Source organism: Corythoichthys intestinalis, chromosome 9 (assembly GCF_030265065.1).
Source record: "Corythoichthys intestinalis isolate RoL2023-P3 chromosome 9, ASM3026506v1, whole genome shotgun sequence".
NCBI classification, from domain to species: domain Eukaryota; kingdom Metazoa; phylum Chordata; class Actinopteri; order Syngnathiformes; family Syngnathidae; genus Corythoichthys; species Corythoichthys intestinalis.
In genome coordinates this window covers 12870265-12891041 of record NC_080403.1, presented here as the reverse complement: position 1 = coordinate 12891041, position 20777 = coordinate 12870265, and the positions used below count along the sequence as shown (strand labels likewise).

General features: G+C 38.0%; 1 protein-coding gene across 3 annotated transcripts in view; it reads right to left on the bottom strand.

The window, feature by feature from the left end:
• Nucleotides 1-20777, bottom strand: part of srgap3 (SLIT-ROBO Rho GTPase activating protein 3) — a 140314-nt gene that overhangs the window by 86376 nt on the left and 33161 nt on the right. For all 3 annotated transcript variants that reach the window (XM_057846139.1, XM_057846137.1, XM_057846140.1), the window contains one exon: nt 4792-4954. In XM_057846139.1, coding sequence (XP_057702122.1) covers nt 4792-4954 — 163 coding nt within the window. The remainder of the gene's footprint in view (nt 1-4791; nt 4955-20777) is intronic.

Genomic DNA, 20777 nt, shown 5'->3' with positions numbered 1-20777 from the left:
TTCCTCCTTATGATTAGCAATTATTAATCTCCATGTGAAGCTTTTAGTGTTTTTGTTGTTGTTGTTGTTGTTCTTCAATCAGAAAAATGTCAGGGACCAATGTATATCAAAAGTCTACTACACACCTCAGTTCAAATACTATACCACATGTTTGTGATTTACAAGTAAGTGGGACCAGAACTTTGATCATCATTTTCTAACATTAACCTATAACCTAGACAACTCAAATAAAAAATTTTATATTCACGACAGGCGAACTAAAAATGACCTTAGATGATGTGGTTAATTCAGCGTTTCTCTGTAATTATGCTGTTTGTTTGGGGATGAAGAGTGTTGTTTTTATTGAACAGACCTTTTGGAACTATGGCTAAAACATTCAACTTTGGTCCCATTCAAATGAATTGGGAGACTGACCCCCAAATTCCATTCACTCCGTGTGCGCTTCACTCAGCTCCACTGTGGACCAATTGCGTGCGGGCCACGATGCCCAATGTCCAATGCATACATTGCTCATGCAATCCGTACACCTGTGGATGCGCATCCGCAAAAGGGAGGAGACCACGTGATCAGATCAACATAAAGTTTATTATTGGGACAGTATTTTCATAAAAAAATGCACATACAGACAAGTTTCGGAGGTACTTCCGCTTTACTTCTGCATTTCTGCTCGCGACTTCCGCTTCACACTTTCTCTAACCAAAAAAAAAACAGTGGACCTGGCGTGGAATTACTCATCAAAATCCCTCAAAAAAGACCATTTGGAAATGCCGCATCCATCTGCCATTATCGCGACATTGGAGGACAACATGAGGAAATGGTTAAGAGTTGCCACAACCAAAATCAGTTTGTATTTTATTGATTTAATGGCAGTGGATGGAAACGCAATCAGGGACCTGAAAAGCTCCTAAGCATCCAGTTGAATGTGTCCTAATACATGAATATGGGAATTTTATGTTCATGAACACAGATGTGGAACCAAGACAGTGCTACCACAGAGCAATAACAGGTACAAATATGTTCAATTTGACTACAATTTTGTGTTGCATCACAGCTGAGACATCATTAGCTTTGCATTAGCTTCAACGATAAAGAAATGGAAAACACTCATCAACTACCAGTCATACATGGGCTTTTAACCGATAATGCAAAAATTCAAATGTTACACGTTTTTTTGTCCGTTTGTTTACATGTGGAAAACGCTACAAGCCAAGGGAAGACGATTTGATGTGACTCTCAACACTTTTGTTGATGGACATATATCGAGACTACCTGCATTCTACCTTGATGATGGAAGGCTCGATTTATGCTCCACTTTCTTTAATATTTTTCTAATAGTTTTATAAATTGTGATTTACTGACCCGTTTTTCATATGCACCATTTTTTTTTTTTTTTTAAATATAACAAGAAATGGAATCATGTTGTCCACAAGTTTTATTGCGATTAATATCTGCAATAAAAAAAAAAAAAAAAAGACATACTATTTGCATTTATATATACAGGTGCGATGACCTTATAATACAGTACCATAACTATATACCCTACCCACCGACGTCACAAAACCACGTGCTCGCTGTATGGTTCCGCCCACTTGTCCGTCATTTTGTCTCTGTATTAGCATTGGTTTCAATTGATCGAGGAATTTAAAATGCATTTCATGGAAGACCTGGTGCTCTCTGATGCCGTAAACTCACTGGATGTGTTGCATAAAAGGCGTTATGTGGAAAAGCTTCAGTTTATCCATTCGCCAGATCCATATTTGATGCCTAAATCGATGTTTTTCGACCCGCTGTCTTCGCCTGACCCTGATATTTACAACTATCTTGTCCACACAAAATCAGCCTATTCTCACGAAAGTTTGAAAAACTTTAAGAGCTTGGAGGCTTATAAATGCTACGTTGCTGGTTGGGTGAAACAGGTCCTCGTACACAAAAATTCGGCAGGAATCTTGTGCTCGGAAGGTGAGTTACGAAATTTTCAATTCAAAATCTTTTGTTCTTGCTAACATCCACTGTCAAGTCTAATGTATTTCATGTCATTTGTCAATGGAGCTAGGGCTTTTAATGTTTATATGGTTTAGCGATAGCACTCTCACTACATACATACGTGTATGTTGTCGGCGATTAGCCTAGCAATGATCTTAATTGTGGTTGTCAGCCCAAAACCCTCTAAATATATATTAAATGCATCTTACCAGATATAAAATGACTACTACATAATCTGTGGTAATCGTTTGGAGCCCAGTTTTCTCGTCGAATTGCAGCAGCCCATCTCGCTCTCTCCTCTCCGTGTCTCTCGGAATCCGGTAGAACTTCAAGTCTCTCCGTCTATCTTCTCTGTTATTGCAACCGACCGCCACACACGCCTTCACCATTTTGATTATTAATGTTAACGAGCAGAAAAACACGCCGTAAATAGGAGGAATGTACGTAGCCGTAACAGGTCAACACGATGTGTTGACGGACAAGTGGGCGGCACCAGTCAGGAGAGCGGAGTTGTGACGTCATGTGGGTAGGGTCTATAACCTAACTAGAGGAAAATTACCTTATAGTGTTTCCTTGTAACAACAAAATCCGTGTCAGCCTTTCTGCATTCGACAACTGTAACATTGTTTGTAATGTCGCCTCATTTTGGTCACTCAAGTGGCCGGCGTACAAACATGCAATATTTTAGGTGGATCCTTTAGCTTTAAAGCACATCCTTAAATTATTGTCTGCTCGATTTAAGGCGTATAGCGAGGTAGATCCACACTAGCGCTTTGAAGCTGGACGCTGTTCAAAACATTCCACTTCCAAGCATATAGTCTATAGGTGCCTCCAGTAGTTCACACAACCAAGCACAGCACAGAAGGTCTCATCTACGTCATGCTGAATCCATTTTTGGAGATTCCATGGTTTCCTCTGGTTTGATACGACAGTTTAAAACTTTGTCTACTTCAACCGAATTCATGGTGTTCTGTCTAAACCATAGGTCCGGGCAGAAAATGTCAAAATTGGCGCCGCCCAATTTTTGCTCAGGAAACTTGTCTATATGGGCCAAAACACATCATTGCGGCGTCGACAGTATTCCTAGTGATGCCGCCATAGTTTTAGGAAGACTGTCATTTCCTTTAGTCATTTAAAAATAAATATCTTACTGTTTGGAGATACACAAGCACTGTACATTCAATGCAAATGACCTATTAGGCTGTATTGGCTGGGCGAGATTGTGTTGGTTAGTTCCACTCAAGTGGATCTACATGAACTCTGCTTTATAATATGTACACGTTGCTAATTAGTACCCAAAAACAGTTTATACTCACGGTTTCCAGTCAACCGTTAGGAGACAAGTCCTGTTGCCGTGGTTACAGATAATAAAACAACATGGCGTCGACCGCATGCAGCCCCGACATGAGCGAAAATGAACAAAAAATAAGGAAACTGCATTCCAAATTTAGTCAAAAGGCATCAAAACAATGCTAGTATATGCATCCCTCATCTTTCCAGGGCGAAGACGTGCAGGAATTTTCGCAAAAACAGTGGCAAATTTACAGAGCCTGCGTCAGACGATGGCTTTCTCTGCAGGGTCCATCCAAGGACGTTGCTGAATATAATATTCATTACTTGTAGGACTCGTTTCCTATTGGTGCACATGACCTAAAACCGCTTCACGCGCTGCAAATCCTACTCCGCCGTTTAAATAAATTTAAAATTAAAAAAAAAAAAGACCAACACAAAAGTGCTAATTATTAACAAATGACTGGAAACCGTGAGTATAAACTTTTTGGGGGTACTAATTTGCCACGTATATATATTGTAAAGCAGAGTTCATGTAGATCCATTTGAGTGGAATTTTCTAAGCATGTTTTCGATGGTCCCATTCATTCATTCATATTTTTATATCCATTATTTACTTTGAAAGACCGGATTTGCTACCGTTATATTTTCTGTTTGGTGCATGCTAAACGGCAGCACTTATTCCAGTTTCAGGTTGACTGACCAGAAAATAGATTTTGTTCCTGTTTTGACGCACCGGACAGGACGGACTAAAGCGGATCCGGGCCGGAGCTGAGCGGATGATGTGGACCACCACGTATTGATTAGAATATAAATGTATTGCATCTTTTGGAATGCAGTTGAGCAAAGCGCACAGGTAGAAAGTGGAATTTGGTGGGGGGCAAAATGTTTAAACCAAGATTGAACTTGAATTTACCAGCTGGAATGATTCCATTGTATTTGTACTGAAACTGGATATCAAGCAATCATATGCCCTTCTGCTATCTATATCCTTATGCACGTGACTAACACCAGGTTTTGCTAGGCCGTACACTCTGTGATTGTGTTGTCCAACAGAGCAATTAGGCTTACTGATAGGAAGTGACATAAACAACAGCACTGTCATGCACTTTTGCCAGAATTGCTTGATTAATCATCTTTGATTTCATAGGAAACCAAATTCTTCTATTATTTTAAAACTGAATAATTGATGAGAATGTCGGCATCCTAAAAGAACACCAATGTCAATCAAAGCAGCAAAACAAAATGACTGCATGGAGGTCATCTCTGCCTCAGAAACAGCACATGGTGGATGTAGTTACCTACAAAGCCTACCGGGTACATTGATCCATCTGTAAACATTGGAAATATAATCATCTAGACCAGGAGGTGATAAGGCCATGATCTTTTGCAAATGTAGCATCACAAGGGCAAGTTATTGTGAGACACCTGGAATCCCTCCATTGTGGGACTAATAAACGTCTTACTCTATTCTTATAATGAAATGTGAGGCTCAACCAGAATACTTGTCCCACTGACCTTCTTAAAGAGGCGGATGACATCCTCACTTATTTGAGCCAAGCGCAGTATGACGTTGTTGGTGTAGATGTCACTAAGTGTGGCATGGTCACGACTTTCCCGTCTTGTCTGGTTCAGCACCAGATACCAGCAGTTCACAGAGGATAGCAGGTGCTGGTCTTTCCTGAGAAAATGGGAAAATAAACCAGGATATTATAAATATTTGCTACATTTTTAATATACAGGTCATATTCACTGTATAATATAAGAACAATGGCGATGATTGAAAAAAGCTCATACAAAAAACAATGACCCTCCTTACATTGCAACTTTTAAGTTATTCTCATTTTTTAACTACTTAGAAAGTTTCTTGAAAATCCTTTGAGCATAATTATTTTGAAAAAAAGTGGTTTAAATAAATTTCTTTAAAAAAAAACAAAACCTTATTATTACTATTTTCAAGAATGTCCAAAATATGCATACTATGACGGTTGGTGTGCTCAACTGTTTCAATTCCAGTGTTGTATTGGAAAAAGTATGATGCCCAAGAAAGTCACAAAAGAGACCAAGAATGACATGTTTCTCTTAAAAACTGAGTCGACTACATCTACTAGTACATTAGAAGCAGCCTAGAACACCACGTAAGGTATAAAGGGAATGAGAAGAGCCACTTTGATTAGTGGTGAATGTAGTGTGGGCTGCTCACAACATCACAAATTATCCTCTTTCAAATGTGTCAGGTTTGCGTGTGTCAGTGGAATTAACAAGAGTCAATCTAAAATACCGCAGATGGAGACAGCGCACTAAGGCGAGGCCTAGTGTTTGGATTCACATTATAAGCTTGTACAGCTTACACACATGAGCACAAAGACACAAAGACATCCTGAAAACTTGCTGAAAAACCAAGTAATTTAATGGTTACTAGGGGTGTGTATTGCCTCATATCTGGCGATACGATTTGTATCACGATTCACAGGTGACAATTCGATTCGATCCCTATTAATCCCAATACTACACTTCAAGACGATTATTGTAATATTTGTATATCACTTTAGAAAAAAAAAACAAATCAAAATGGACATAAAATCATATGCAGAGTTTGACTTTTGTGGGAGGGGAGGGGGGGAAACATGAAACAAAAATTCCAACTATCCATCTTGCCTTCTTTGTGTAGTTTTGGCTAAGCAAAGCAAGTAACCGTCTCTAAGGTGCGTGTCACATGATCTGGTCGAAAAAATATTTTTGACTCATTATGAGATACTTTGTAGGATTCTTGTCCATTTAAATCATTTTTGTTGTTTTATAGAAAACAGTATACCAGCATTGTCTTTATTTTAAACTCATGTGTATATTATATATATGGCAGAAAACAGAGAGGCGTGCAAGAGCAGAAACTGCTTTTTCAGAGACAAGACTGAAAAAGCGGTTTCTGCTCTTGCACGCCTCTTTAAAAGAAACTGCTGTATTGTAAGCTAAAAAAACTGTTGTGTTTGATAGAAATATATGTTTATACAGTATGCTGCCATAGCAGATTCATGGCGCAATAAGTCCCTGAACTTTTTTTATTTGTCTGTTTTACCCTGAAAACCCCCGATTACAGACGTCGTGCAACCCAGCCATCAAATGAAGGTAAATAATTATATTTATTATTCAAAATGTCTGTTGTTTTTAGCTTAGAATCATTAATTGATGTCTCATATTTCGTTTAAAAAAAAAACAAAAAAAACAACAACAACTTTAGAAAAATTTTCACTCACATATTTTAAACTTTTGAACAAATTATATCACAATGAAAAAAAGGGCGTCAGTAAAAAAGTCACGGATATCTACCTAATAATTATCACTTAATTGTATTTTTTGTTACTCCAATATGTTTCTCCAATATGTTAGATCAGGGTTCACTCAATCCGGACCTCGGTGCCCCGGTTCCACGTCTCTCTCCCCTAACACACCTGAATCAAATGATTATGTCATCAGCAACCTCTCCAGAAGCCTGATATTGATCATGATTATTTTGATTCAGGTGTGTTGGAGGAGGGACACATGGAAAACACGACAGGAAGAGTGGCACCGAGGTCCGGATTTAGTGAACCCTGTGTTAGATGATAAATAATTGATCCAAACAAAAAAAAAATTGGAAAAAAAAAAAACGTTTAAAACGGTAAATATATGAAAAAGAAAATCTTGACCACTCCTTAATGTCTGCGATTTCTGCATCGCGACCCTTGCTATATTACCATGTTTTACCCATAAAATCCCCCAAAAATCCAGCTGTGGCCATTCACACTTGTGTCTTGACACTCAGTGATACATGCTACATGGAGTTTTTGGATTGAAACAAGGTAAGTGCGTGATAATATCTCGTTAAAGTCATGGCATCTGTAATCCTTCTCTTGCGTGCGCTCACCTCCAGATAAGGTTTTGCTGTTTAAAAAAACTTTTTTTTTTTTAATGCTTTTTTTTATTGTTGTTCAAAATTTTTCTTCCTCCAGAAAATTGAGATTTTAAGCTTTCCAATGATGTATCACGCATGCATATCGGACAATTTTGAAATTTGGCCAAATTGGGGGTCTCAGAGCGGAACTTCAAGTCACCTGAGTGTTTTTATATCTGTCAGTGATGCAATTCTGTCTGTGCTGCAGACTAGAGTTGACACAATAGCTGAAAGTGGCAAAGCTTGAGCCCCCCCCCCCCCCCCCCCAAAACAAACAAACCAAAAAAAAACAATTACTAGTACTAGTAGTACTGTCCGAAAAGAAACTGACTGCTGCCGATTTAAAGGAGGAAGGACAGCTGACGTGCAAGATATACTTGCGGGGGGGTTACGTGACCAACATCAGTCTCTTTACACAAAATTTAAGGTAAGGAAACACTGTCATGAACGTTTCCCACCAGTGACAAGACTTCAGCATGTTTAGTGATGGGTAAACAAATACTATAACGTGAGCTTGTTAACAAAGCAGATAATGATGCTAGTTAGCATGCCAAAACGGCTAACTAATTTCCTCTCACCTCACCGCTCCAAACGTAACCCAGAAAAGGTAAACATGCTCTCATTGCTGAATCATAATTTGGACTGAGAAAGAAATATGTAGAAAAATGGGCAAGTCTCTAAAAATATTGAGATGGAGCAGTGCCTGCAATATATGTATAAACAGTAGCCTATATTTTTAAAAGTTTATTTAGAAGTGTTTTTACTTTTAATGGCAAATAAATATTTTTGTTCTTGATCTAATCTTGAGCAACTTCAGCTGTGGCTATAGTCTATAAGTTAGAATTTATTTTTTGTTATTTTATTTATTTAAACATTATATTAATGTTCAAATTAGCAAATAATTTGTGAATAAGAAAATCCTGTTCAATGGGAAACAATTGTTTTAACCCATACATCTTAAAATAACAGTTTAGAGCTATAATTGGAATTCCGTGATACCGTGAAACCGTGGTGTTTTTCCCTGTGGTTAGCGCATACCGTCAAAATCTCATACCGGCACATGCCTGGATAAAATAAAATAATTAAGTAAAACAAAAAAATGAGTAATGTAATAAAGTGAAAAAATGTGAATTGGACATTATCTGCCCACAATTCGAATCAAATAAATGGACTTAAACTCCATTCTTTTGTTTTTTCCTTTAGTTCATTTCATTCCTGCCTATTAACAGACATCAACTGGTGTAATGTATAATGAAGAATGCCTTAAAAAGACTTAAGGCGCTTGCCGGCAAGGGTACTTTTAAATCCAAAAAGATTTGTTGCTTAGGCATTGGCAGACAATTACATGGTCGACATCAGACACACAGTGTGCTGCCATAGCCATTGCCCCTTATCTTATTTCTATCTGTGTTCAATGTTCAAGCAACCCTGATAGAAAGGGAGAGAGAAATCATTGAAAATCAGGACCGGAGTGCTGTGTTTTGGTGGTGGTGGTGGGTTTGTGGGGGGTGTGCTTTATGCTATGCAGTCTCAGCAATATCAAAGTAGACCCTCTGGAGATGATGCTAATGCTAATCACGTTTTATGAGGCTGCTATCCAATTACAAGTGCTGGGACTCATAGTGTAACTCTACACTATTGACTACACTACCATATCAGCATAATACTTAAGCCCCCATTAACATGACTGTCACGTTAGAGCCATCGGAAGTTCTGCTTGTTAGTAGTGGGATTAAAGGCAAAAATCACAAAACTGACACGCACAAAACTTTAAAACTTGTCATCTACGGCAAAGAACACAATGATGTTACTGAAGATCTGCATGAAGGTGTCAATACAGTCATTTCCTTTAACACATACAGGGCTCCAGACCGCCTCTAAATTTGGGTATTTTGTTCTTGAACTTGAGCACATGCATTCCCATTCGGCTTTTTAAATTACAAGCAACGAAGCTGTATTGTGTGTGCAAAATAAAAACTTTTCAGCTTTTAGATTTTTGAAGGTCATATGGCAGGCTGCACTGACATGCCCAGTGAGCCGCATTTTACGAGTCAACATGATGGCTACGGAAATGTAGGTGGAATGGTTTAAAGATCAGGTGACTTACGGTAGTTTTATTTTTACATTAAGACCATGATCTATTATAAATGTAGGGCCGTGCGAGAGAATGGCCTAAAAGTTAATCTATGAACCATGTGCTTACTTTGACAGTTCTTAAAATAATTGTAGTCCTTTATCACTTTTTTCTCCTTTACAGGTGCATCTTCAAATTTTTTTAGATTTTTCTACGATTTAGTATAATGAAGCGTGCTACCTAAAGTACTGGTAGCAGAAATCATAATGGTAATGGAATTCCTTTGAAGGCATTAAACAACACAACATTTGTACTTAATTTATTATTATTATTGCATAAATACTACATAAATAACTACGGCATTCAATACATAAACATAACTCACTGTATTCGCATTGCTTCAACAGGGTTAAAATACTACTATGAAAAGAAAACTGATAGTCTTTAATTAGTTATGAAGCAAAATTTAAATACGTAATGAAGCTAACACTCAACCGTGTCTGCTGGACATGATTAATTAGTTTTATTTACAATACAAAATCTAAAGTAGGCCAACTGGAAATAGTAACACAAAATGCGTTTGCTGGTACAGAAACCAACATATGCTAAATTTGTTAGTAAGGCTGACACTTTACGAATAAGTTTTTTTTTTTTTTTTGTTTAGCAATTGAGAATCTTAAAATGAACCAATTTATGGATTTCTACATCCTCCAGGGTTTCCCCTAGGTTTTTTTTAAGCTGTGCTGGTGGGCTGCATTGGAGTCAGACAGCCTCACCATATCGTGCCACGACGAAATTGTGTTATATCATGACAAATGAGATTTTCTTTTCCCAAGAAGAACCATAACAAAGATCTATTTGAAATATTTCATTAGCCAGGCTAATGTTGTAGCTCTCAGGTACGATACATGTACGTACATTACCCTACTTAATAATACTACCTTATTTTTCTCATAGCTATAGTCCGACTTACATGTCGCAGTCCTTATTTTTCCTTTTATTTGGCCCTAATTTGGAATGAGCTCGACAACAAGCTTAAAGTGTTGAAATCCATCTCCACCTTTAAAACAATGCTAAAAAGCATTCTGATCAGTAAATATAAAAATTACAACATACCTAGGTTATAAATTATCCTCTTCTAGGGAAGTATTTCTTTTGTGTGTGTGGGTGTGTGAACTTAGTGTCTAATGTTATTGTTTGTCAATATGTTATTGTATGAGGTTAGTAAAATATGCGACAATTTACCCTTTCTGCTCATCTTATAATTTATCTTATGATTGTCTTAATGTACGCAGGCTCCTGGCTATAAGCTTTGAGTAACTTCTTAAGGAGACCTGACTCACACATGATCGTAGCTCAGCATTATGAGATGATATACACTTTGTGAATATGAATGTGTGTGAATAAATTGAAATTGAAATCAATACGTACCACATTACCACAACAATAATAGCCCTTCTGTTAACGGGCCCATTTCAAGGTGTAGGGGGAAATTGTAATAGCTGTGTAAAGAGTTTTGCTAGTTTGGGTGAGAAGGTGAATAGTTTTTTGTTGTTGTTGTTCGTGAACTACATTTCCACACAAACGAAAATTGAGGTACCATTTAGCTTAGCAAGGAAAGGTATGAGAGTCATTTCTCGAGTGTCCCAGAGCCCGCGAAACTTGAAATAAGCGCATTTACCTAGGTATCGTCAGTTGTGATTGCGTATATCTATCTGCTGAAACAGCCTGATAGCACAGATATAAGTACGCCTGCCCCTCTACTATTGGATGCGTTGTTGAAGTTAGCGCGGCGGTGCTCTAAAAATAGAGCAAGGCTCTTTTTTGGGCCCCGCCTCTAGGTGCAGATTCATTCAAACTTGCCATTCCGTTCTAGATAGCTGTCCACCGCTTACTTTCGCCAAAAAGTCAGAAGCAAAATGCCCCGTATGGGGGGAAGAAGGAGAGGAGTCGGTATTGGCCTACCCACTTTATTGTGGCAACAATATTAAAGAAAAGAATAAAAAATAACAGCGGGCTGCTGCGACATGCGACCGTTATCTCGCCTGTTCTCCCATTCTTCCTACAGCTCCCAAGTCTCTTGCGCCTAGTTACTGACATTACAATACACAATGAATAGGTTGCCTTCACACTAGGCCGCTAGCTTGAAACAGCCTCAAAAAAAAAAAAAAAAAAAAAAACATCTCATTTTCAAGGCGTGGCGACTTTTATTTTGGTGTGGCGGTGTGCCACAATCTTTGTAGGGGAAATCCTAAATCATCTTTTCATTAGTAGTGATTCCGCTTCAGGAAACAAACTGCCTAAATGAGTTGCAGGCAAGTCTCCTTTGTGCTTGTGCTTCTTTGTGTATGTTTGGGGGCCATGGGTACCAAGCACCTCCAAATTCAGATAATCCCTAAAAGTGTTTGGATTGTCCTGATCACATCCCAAAGCAATATCTGCCCCGTGGTTCTTTATTTTCCCTTACACACACATACTTGAGATGCACTGCATTTGTATGCAACCTACAAGCACAATAACACAATTTATTAGATTAATAGTTTGGCAACATTAGAGTCAGAGCAACAAGAGGACAAGATTTTCCTGTGCCATCGCCCTCATTTCACGCTAGCAGGAGGCCACTAATTGGACTGCTGCATGACCCACATGTCTGGAAATATTCCAACCTTCTGATATAGAGTATATTTTGTATTTCTATCATAAATAGGCTGAATTTCATACTCTATATAAGGGGTCTATCTGACATCAAAGATACTCCTACAGCTCTTCTTCCAATTGGTGCTGTGAAGGGTTTGATGTTCTATGGTGAGCAGCGGGTGGGGTCCATATTGAATGGCAGGGGTGTTTATACACGGGATATCGTTAACATGGAGAAGGCGATGCACTGTGAGGGCCATGATACTGCTACATCTGTCAGTTTTTTCTCCCATTTCCTTGTCTGACACACTGTACACATGCTATAAGAAAGAGTATAATGTGAAAGCATGTGTTGGGGGAGTAATTTGATTCAATGATAAACCCATTTCATGATGTCACCATTATTGCGCATCGGGGTACAACAGACAGCATTACGCACCCACTCTTTATGTTCGAATGCCATCGTCTTAATCACTCAGATCCTCTGATGTGTCATAGCCAAGATTCCTACAAGGAAATGTGTATCCATCAAGCCAAAGACGTCTCGCTGAATGCTCTTAATCCTCTACATACTGTGTCTGCCTGCTGCTTATCGACCAAACAGCCCAGACAACAAGAGACAAACTGTTTCAAAAGGCAAAATTGGTTTGTGGGCACATCCTGTACATTCTATTTTTCTTTAACCGTTTTATACATCACGCAGCAGTTTTGCTTTTGAAGGAAGACTGCCAATGTTTGCTAATGCGCAGCTGCATGCAGACAGGGGCCTTGAGCTTTGGCATAAAACTGCAAAAGGAACACACTGTGAAGCAGCTAATCTATTGATGCATGACATGCTGACTTCCACCAGCTGCACTTTGCATTAGGATAAAGGTGACCTATTGAATGCTGCCAGCAAATAAATCAGATGCATTAGCGGTAATTATGTGATCAATTTTTAAAAGAACATTTTGTTAATTTTTAAAGGTTAAAAAAAATCTCATGAAAACAAACACTCCACCAAAAGGAATAGCAATGTTTAGTACCATATTACTCAATGTATAACCTACCAGTTTTTTTGTTTTTTTTTTACCGACATTCAAGAGTGAGTGTAACAAATTTCTTCAGGCAACAGTGCATCCTCTGCACTCTTTGTAGCGCCTCCCAGAAATGGTCACTTTTCAGAGTGTTCATCGTTCAGTGGTTGTATGAAACGGTCAAAATTGAAAAAGCTTTTGCACTCATCCTTATCTTGTCAAGAAAGAAAAGGCAAAGACTGAGAAACATTTTGGTTCCGCGGTCAACAGTCAGGGCAAACCAAAATATACTTCAAACTAAGTGTGTAAAGCCTGATAGAATATACTGTGCAGCCAAGCAGCTCGCTCAATGGCAGTAGAGCTATTATATAGTTGAAAGAGCGAAGGATAAGTTCGCCAAAGTGATGCATTCGAATGACATACTGTATGTCGAGCGTGAATTATATATAATATTATAGAAGAAAAAATCTGGTTGCATTTGACCAGGCAATAATTCAGTGGTTAAGGAGGAGATGAGCACGTATCGATTAACTACGCAGCTTCAAGAACTCACATATAATCAGAACTCGCTTTTGGATAACAATGTATGGTAATTGTACTGTTATTTAAATATGAATGTCACTGTAAAATAAATATATTAAATGTATGCATCATAGCTTTAGGATGGCTCTTTCATGTGTGACACGTTTGAGGCACAACAGACCTAATTAGCACTTTAATTAGACATTGTTAAAATTAAACAGCTCTGAAGATTAATTCACATCTGTCAATACTTTTTCACAGAGATATCAGTTGGCATGAAAAAGATCCAAACTGGAAAAATGGTTAAAAGCTCTAATGTGACGTTTGGGAAACAAATCATTTTCCAATCATTTGGACATGCACTCACCTGAATAACAATTCAATGTCTGGTCTTATCTCTTACATGCAAGGCAGGGCCAACTTATTTATATGGCACAATTCAACACAAGGTTAATTCAATGTGCTTTACATCACATTAAAATCAGAAAGAAACACAACAAAAACAATTAAGAAATAAAAACAATAAAATAAATAAAAGGATTTAAAAAAGACAATAAAATCTCCAAGACACAGTAAAAAAACAAAAAACAAATAGGAAATAGCGCAATGACTAAGGTAATACAGTTCATTTTTCTTGTATTTTTGAGGACTGCGGCAGCAGTATTCTGGATTAGCTGGAGCACCCCGATTTTTTATTTTATTTTATTTTTTTTTATTTTTTTTAAACTTGTACATGCACTATTGCAATAATCCAATCTCCTAAAATGAATGCATTGATACATTTTTCCATGTTTTTTTTAATACGGAATCCCTTCAATTTCAGTTATGTTTTTAAGGTGGTAATAGGCTGATTGATTTAGTGATAAAACTTTAGATGGCAGTCGAGGTTCACGTCTGAGTCAATAATTACACAGATCTCTAGCTTGATTCGTAACTGTCAACGACAGTGTACTAATGAGTGCGCCAATTTCTGACCTTTCCTTTTTTTGGGACAAAAAAGATCACATCTGTCTTCAGCTGGGGAAAATTCTGGCATAAGTTGATTTGATTCCTCAATGAGAGTAAAGGTCTATAGTCTAATGGGGTGACACTGGAATGTAAAGTTGTATGTCATCTGCATAAGTGTGGTAGGAAATGTTGTGACCTTCCATAATTTGAGCTAGAGGAAGCATATAGGTTTTAAATAAAAGTGGTCCGAGAATGGACCCTTGAGGAACCTCATACATGATTTTGGTTTGTTTAGACTTATGTTTTCTATTTGAGACATTGTGAATAAGAGTTGAACCACTGAAGCACAGTGCCAGTGAGCCCTATCCACTGTTCCAGTCTGTTGAGTAGCATGTTATGATTAACAGTGTCAAATGTGACACTGAGATCCAGTAATACCAGAACAGATGATTTGGCTGTGTCATTGTTCCGCCGAATATAATTTAAGACTTTGATAAGAACAGTCTCAGTGCTGTGGTGTGGCCAAACTCCAGATGGAAATCAGTTGAAAAAAGATTGCTTTGCATCATGTAAACAGGTGATCTTCCATTTAAATCTACTCTTATTCAGGCATCAGTGCCACCAGCCTGTAGTTTCATGAGATACATCTTGACAGGTCATGTTTAAAGTTCAACCAAGGTCTAACCAATAAACACTTCAGTGTTGCATTTTTCCACAGTGCCAAATGAGATGTAGGAGAGGAGCACAATACTTCTTGTTGGGTCAGTGTGCTGTGGCTGCACTATCTGTAATTCATATTGGCATGCTGCACTGCAAAAGTGCTGCCAACAGAGTGCAGACTCTGATTCAACTTGTAGCCTATTAAAGTGTGTTCTAGATCACTGGTTTCTGGTGTCTCACATCAGTGTAAACAGTGCATTCAAAATAAAGTTGCAAGTGGCCTGTGAGCGATAAATGTCCAATGGCGAACACAACTTTACCAAGACTAGCAGGCAGCGTCGGGTGAGTTACACCACAATTTGTGGATGGATAGTTGTGGATGCTTGGGCTAACGTTTCTGCTAGCGATGTTGTTAGAGCTTTCGCAAAAGACACTAACACAGAGCCGCACGGCGAGGAGTCTGACTCTGACAATGAGAGGGAACCTGACACGTTGGATGGAGAACATGCCCACTTGGCTGAACTCTTTATATGGGATACAAAATATGATTAATTTGATGGTTTTGGGGATAATGGGTCAAAACGTAATGCAATACACTGTTACAAACTTCAATAATGCACATCCAAACTTAGTTTTGCTTCTGCTGCCTGTTCAAAAACATACGCTAGCATGCACACACGCCAGCATGCATGCTAGCGTATGTTTCATGGTAGCATTTCAGAAATATATGCGCAGGGCAAGCTGTACCTGACTGGAGCTGGCACATGCCTTCTGTTGGTACGGACTTTTCTTGTATCCTGCTTGTAATCCTGCTCATTCTTGGAGATTTAGCATAGGCAAACAACATTACTGTTTCAAAAATCTTTTGTAAGAATTGTGTATTGCCTCATTTAATCAAATGTTAAATGACTATTGACCCTGCATCCTTTACTTGTTCTAGAGCAGGATTTGCCTGCTTAAGCTTCAAATTTTACATCAAAATCTTTGTACCGATATTAAGTATGTTGTTTTATTTCTTATCCATAAAATATGCAGTAAATGGAGGAAACAAATGTAGTTCAAATAAATTGAGTGGAAACAACAAAAACCCATTCGAAGACTTGTCTTTGTAACTGTCAAATGAATATCAAAGTACTTCTAATTATTTATTCAGCTGAAAGTGTATTAAACAAAATGTTTAGATGATGATCTTTTAACAAAAAAACTAGGGCTGTCAAACGATTAAAATTTTTAATCGAGTTAATCACAGCTTAAAAATTAATCGTAATTAATCGCAATTCAAACTATCGATAAAATATGCCATATTTTTCTGTAAATTATTGTTGGAATGGAAAATAAGACACAAGACGGATATATACATTCAACATACTGTACATAAGTACTGTATTTTTTTATTATAACAATAAATCAACAAGATGGCATTAACATTATTAACATTCTGTTAAAGCAGTACTTCTCAAATGGTGGGGCGCGCCCCCCCAGGGGGGCGCAGAGCGATGCCAGGGGGGGCGCGAGTGACCTCGGGGAACATGCTTTTTTTTTTTTTTTTTTTTTTTTGCCGTACTAGAATAAAGTGTACTTGCACATCCACTCCGTGGGTGGCAGTGGCGCTCTCATTTTCAAAGTGCGTGCAGTATTTTTGAAGTAAGCAAGAGCACACGGAAGAGACTCATGCAGAGCTGGACTCACGCAGCGACCCACTGTCTTCTTCGGTTCTCACGTGTCCGGCCGAGAAGTGCCGTTTTCGGCTTGGGATCGTCACGACCACCGCCCTCACCTACGGTTCTCCCTCGGCCGCCGAGAATGCGCTTTTTTCGGGCCGTTTGCCTTTGACTTTTAATATAGTGGAAAATGAGGAAAGACCACTGTTTACTGAGTCTAAAAATGATTATAGCGGAGAAGCCAAATCAGTTAAGACGCCACTTAAAGACATTAGACCTCAATCTCATTGATAAGCCGCTTGACTATTTTTCAGCGAAAATGTGCCGAATACTGCCAATTTTCACAATCGTCCCGCTTTGTCAGTGTTATATCAGTAAACCAGTGAGCAATGTGGTGAATCAGCGAAAATAAAAACTTTCCTTCTGTCCAAAGACTCCCCCCCCCCCTTCTATTCAGTTTTGTTTTTTTTTCGGTCAAATTTTTTGGCATGTTGTCCTGAAGAGTAAATGTTTCTAATCAATTTGAATTTGTTATTATTTACTGATTTTATTACATTTTATTTTTCAGTATCAAATGGTCAAAAATGTACCTTGAGTGTATTTTTACAGTTTGGATGTGACTTTTTTTTTTTTTTTTTTTTTTAACTTCAGGCAAATTGATGCGCGTTGTCTTTTCTGTTACAAGCAACACAATGTTAAAAAAGTTATACTTTATTATAAGTTGATCTATGTTACTTTTTTTCTTTAATAGAAAAAAAAGGACACAATGTTAGGCTGAGGTGTACTTATAATAGTAATATAGACGAATGATACTATTTACAGTGGCGGCAGAGAGTTGGGGGGGGCGCGAAACATTTACGTCTTCCTTGGGGGGGCGTAACAGAAAATAATTGAGAAGCACTGTGTTAAAGCGATCCATGGATAGAAAGACTTGTAGTTCTTAAAAGATAAATGTTAGTACAAGTTATAGAAATTTTATATTAAAACCCCTCTTAATGTTTTCGTTTTAATAAAGTTTGTAAAATTTTCAATCAAAAAATAAACGAGTAGCTCACCATTGTTGATTGAATAATTATGGTGCTGAAACCCATAAAATCAGTCGCACCCAAGCGCCAGCAGAGGACGGCAAAACACCAAAAAACACAAGTAACAAGTGGAAATGACACTTTGCTCTCATTTTAATCTGTTTGAGCGGGGCATGTGCGTTACATGCTTCAAATATTTTAACGTGATTAATTTAAAAAAATTATTAACGCCTGTTAACGCAATAATTTTGACAGCCCTAAGAAAACACATTATAAAGAGAGATTGAAACATTTAATGTTAGTAAAATTGATTAGCTAGAAAAGAAATATTCAGAGATTTAATATAAACACAAAAGTTTTTTGTTTTTCCAATTCTTTCTTCATGTTGTCCTTTTCTTTTTTGAGCATCTCCTTCTCAATTTCGAGCGCCAAAAACACTAAGTACTTGGGGTCTTATGAGAAGTGAAGTGGTCTCAAGTGAGCCCCAGGCAAAATGTTTTAGACCAGAGAGAGAATGTGGGAGAGCCCTGACCTCAAACCACGTAAAACACCCTCTCAAACCATTTCCACAGACACTCTCTAATCTGCAAGAAAAAGGAAAAAGTGTTTTTCTTCCTCAAGCCCATTTGGTGTTTAGGGGGTTCACCATCAAACTAATTAGACTACAATGAGAGGAAAGACACATAAAGGGTGTGTCACATCTTATTAAAAGGTTTTGTGATTGCCTCTGCCTGGCCCAGGAGTGCACACACCAAGTTATTTCTTTTTCAGTGGCTTTTTGTCCTCAGTCCTAATTGTTTCACCCTTTAACTCCCAGCTGCAACTGTGGACACAGTGCAATGCCCTGTAATGTGTTGAATGCACTATGGGGCCAGTACCCATGAGAAAATCTGGCAAAAACACTATTTCTTCATTTTTAGAATCTAAATAAAACATTTAACAGTGCTCCATTACTTTGATGGGCTTGTCAGGGACAACGATCTTAAACCCCACTTATATTGAAATAGATAAAAGGCATGATAATGGCCACAAAGGCCGCAAATGTGGCAGTGATCAGCACATGGCATCCTTGGGAGATCAAAGCAATTAATTAGCATTCTATCAGATTTCTTCCCCGTGCTGCTCAGAACCACTATTTGGGGTGGCTATGATATAATCTAATGTATTATTAACCTTGCCTTTGCAACAATTCTTAGTCCACTTAATCTATTTTTTGTCGCACACAAAATATAGGAATCCAAATTGTACCTGGCGAGTGCCAAAAATCCAACCTTCCGATATCTGGATCGGATCGGACGCCGATATGGGCAAAAAAATGCGTATCGGTATCGGATCGGCCGACACGGAAACATTCCGATCCAGACTTCCGATCCAGTTTTTTTGAAAGTCCGGTCCGGGTTTTCCAGTGCACTGACTTACATAATCCATTCCAGTTTTTGCTTCGGTTTCCCTAAATTCCGGTCCGCATTTTACGCACACCTTCAACACACTACATTTACCGTCTCCCAAATGACTGAGAGACTCTCGGTAAAAATGTCAGCTGTGTGGGATTATTTCACTTTAAAGGACGACAAAGACGAAGAGGCAGAGTGCAACATATGCCACAATAAAGTCAAGCGTGGTGGTAAAGCTGTAAGAAGTGTTAATACAACCAAACTAATCAAGCATTTATGGAAATACCACCACAAACAATACAAGGAGTATGAGGAGTATATGAGGAGTAAAAGGAGAATACCGTAGACAGAAACAAAGGTCATACGCAACGAACACTGGCAGAAACTTTTGCTATGCGTGACAAACTGGCACTTGACAGTCCCAAAGCCCAGGGAAGAGTCATTGCCGAAGGAATCATTGTGGATGACGAGCCATTATCTCTCGTGAGTAAAGTGGGATTTAGACGCATCTTTATAGAGTGATGTGAGACACCAGAAACCAGTAATCTAAAACAGTAAAGATTGTTCTCAGCACTTTTATATTCATGTTTATATGATGGCAATTTAATTTTTGCTCGTATGCAAAAAAGAAAAACAAAAATAGCTTCTTTTTTTTACCAGAGCATTAAATGTATTGAATCAGATCGAAAATCGTGTCCCCCATATCGAAAATCGTACCAAACAGTGACTTAACTGTATCGTTGCATCCCTATGGAACACCATTGGAGAAGCTATGAGGGGAAAAGTTTTCATTTGCCTAAATGCTTAAGTTATTAACTGCAATTTTTTTTCTTGAAAAACACATTTTATTTATTCTGTATTTCTGTGCGGTATTAATATTGTTGTCTTTTACTTAAGAGGCATGGTCTATTGTTTTTAGTTGTGATTTCTTATTGCGTTTAAATGGATGTACTTGGTCTACTAATATATATTGAATTCTCACTGTATTATTGTAAATTGGTTTTAAAAAATTGGGGGGTGGGCGCAATAATATCGCATTTTGCAATAATTTATGAGGTAAATTATCACACACTAAAATTTGGTATCGCGACAGGCCTAGGTACCCCTACAGGTTAATTTGTTCCAGGACCTTGTTTGTAAGTCGAAATGTTCGTATGTCAAGCAGGATTTTCCCATAAGAAAACATTATAATTCCAATAATTCGTTCCACAGCCCAAAAACCTACACTAAATCCATGATAAATACTGCTGTTACTTTTGCAAATGGCAATTACAAAGAGCAAAACAAATAAATTATAAATAGAAATCAGAATAATAATATAATAATAGTAATAATTATAATAATACCTGTAATAATGTAACGAATCGGGGTTGGTGGTGTGGTGGATGTATTTTGTTTGGTGTACCTGAACGCACCGCGTGGCTGACGACAGGGTGAGGGAGAGTGTATTCGAGTTTTTACTTTCACTTTTCCGTGTTCTGTTGTTGGCCGTATATGCACAATTTTAGACTAGTCGCCACGGGCAGACTTTTTTCAAAAAATATATATTAATATATTTATACTAAAATGATGTATGTATGTATGTATGTACTTTTCCAGCGTTATTTCGCTGTGTAAATGCATTTATAATGATTTA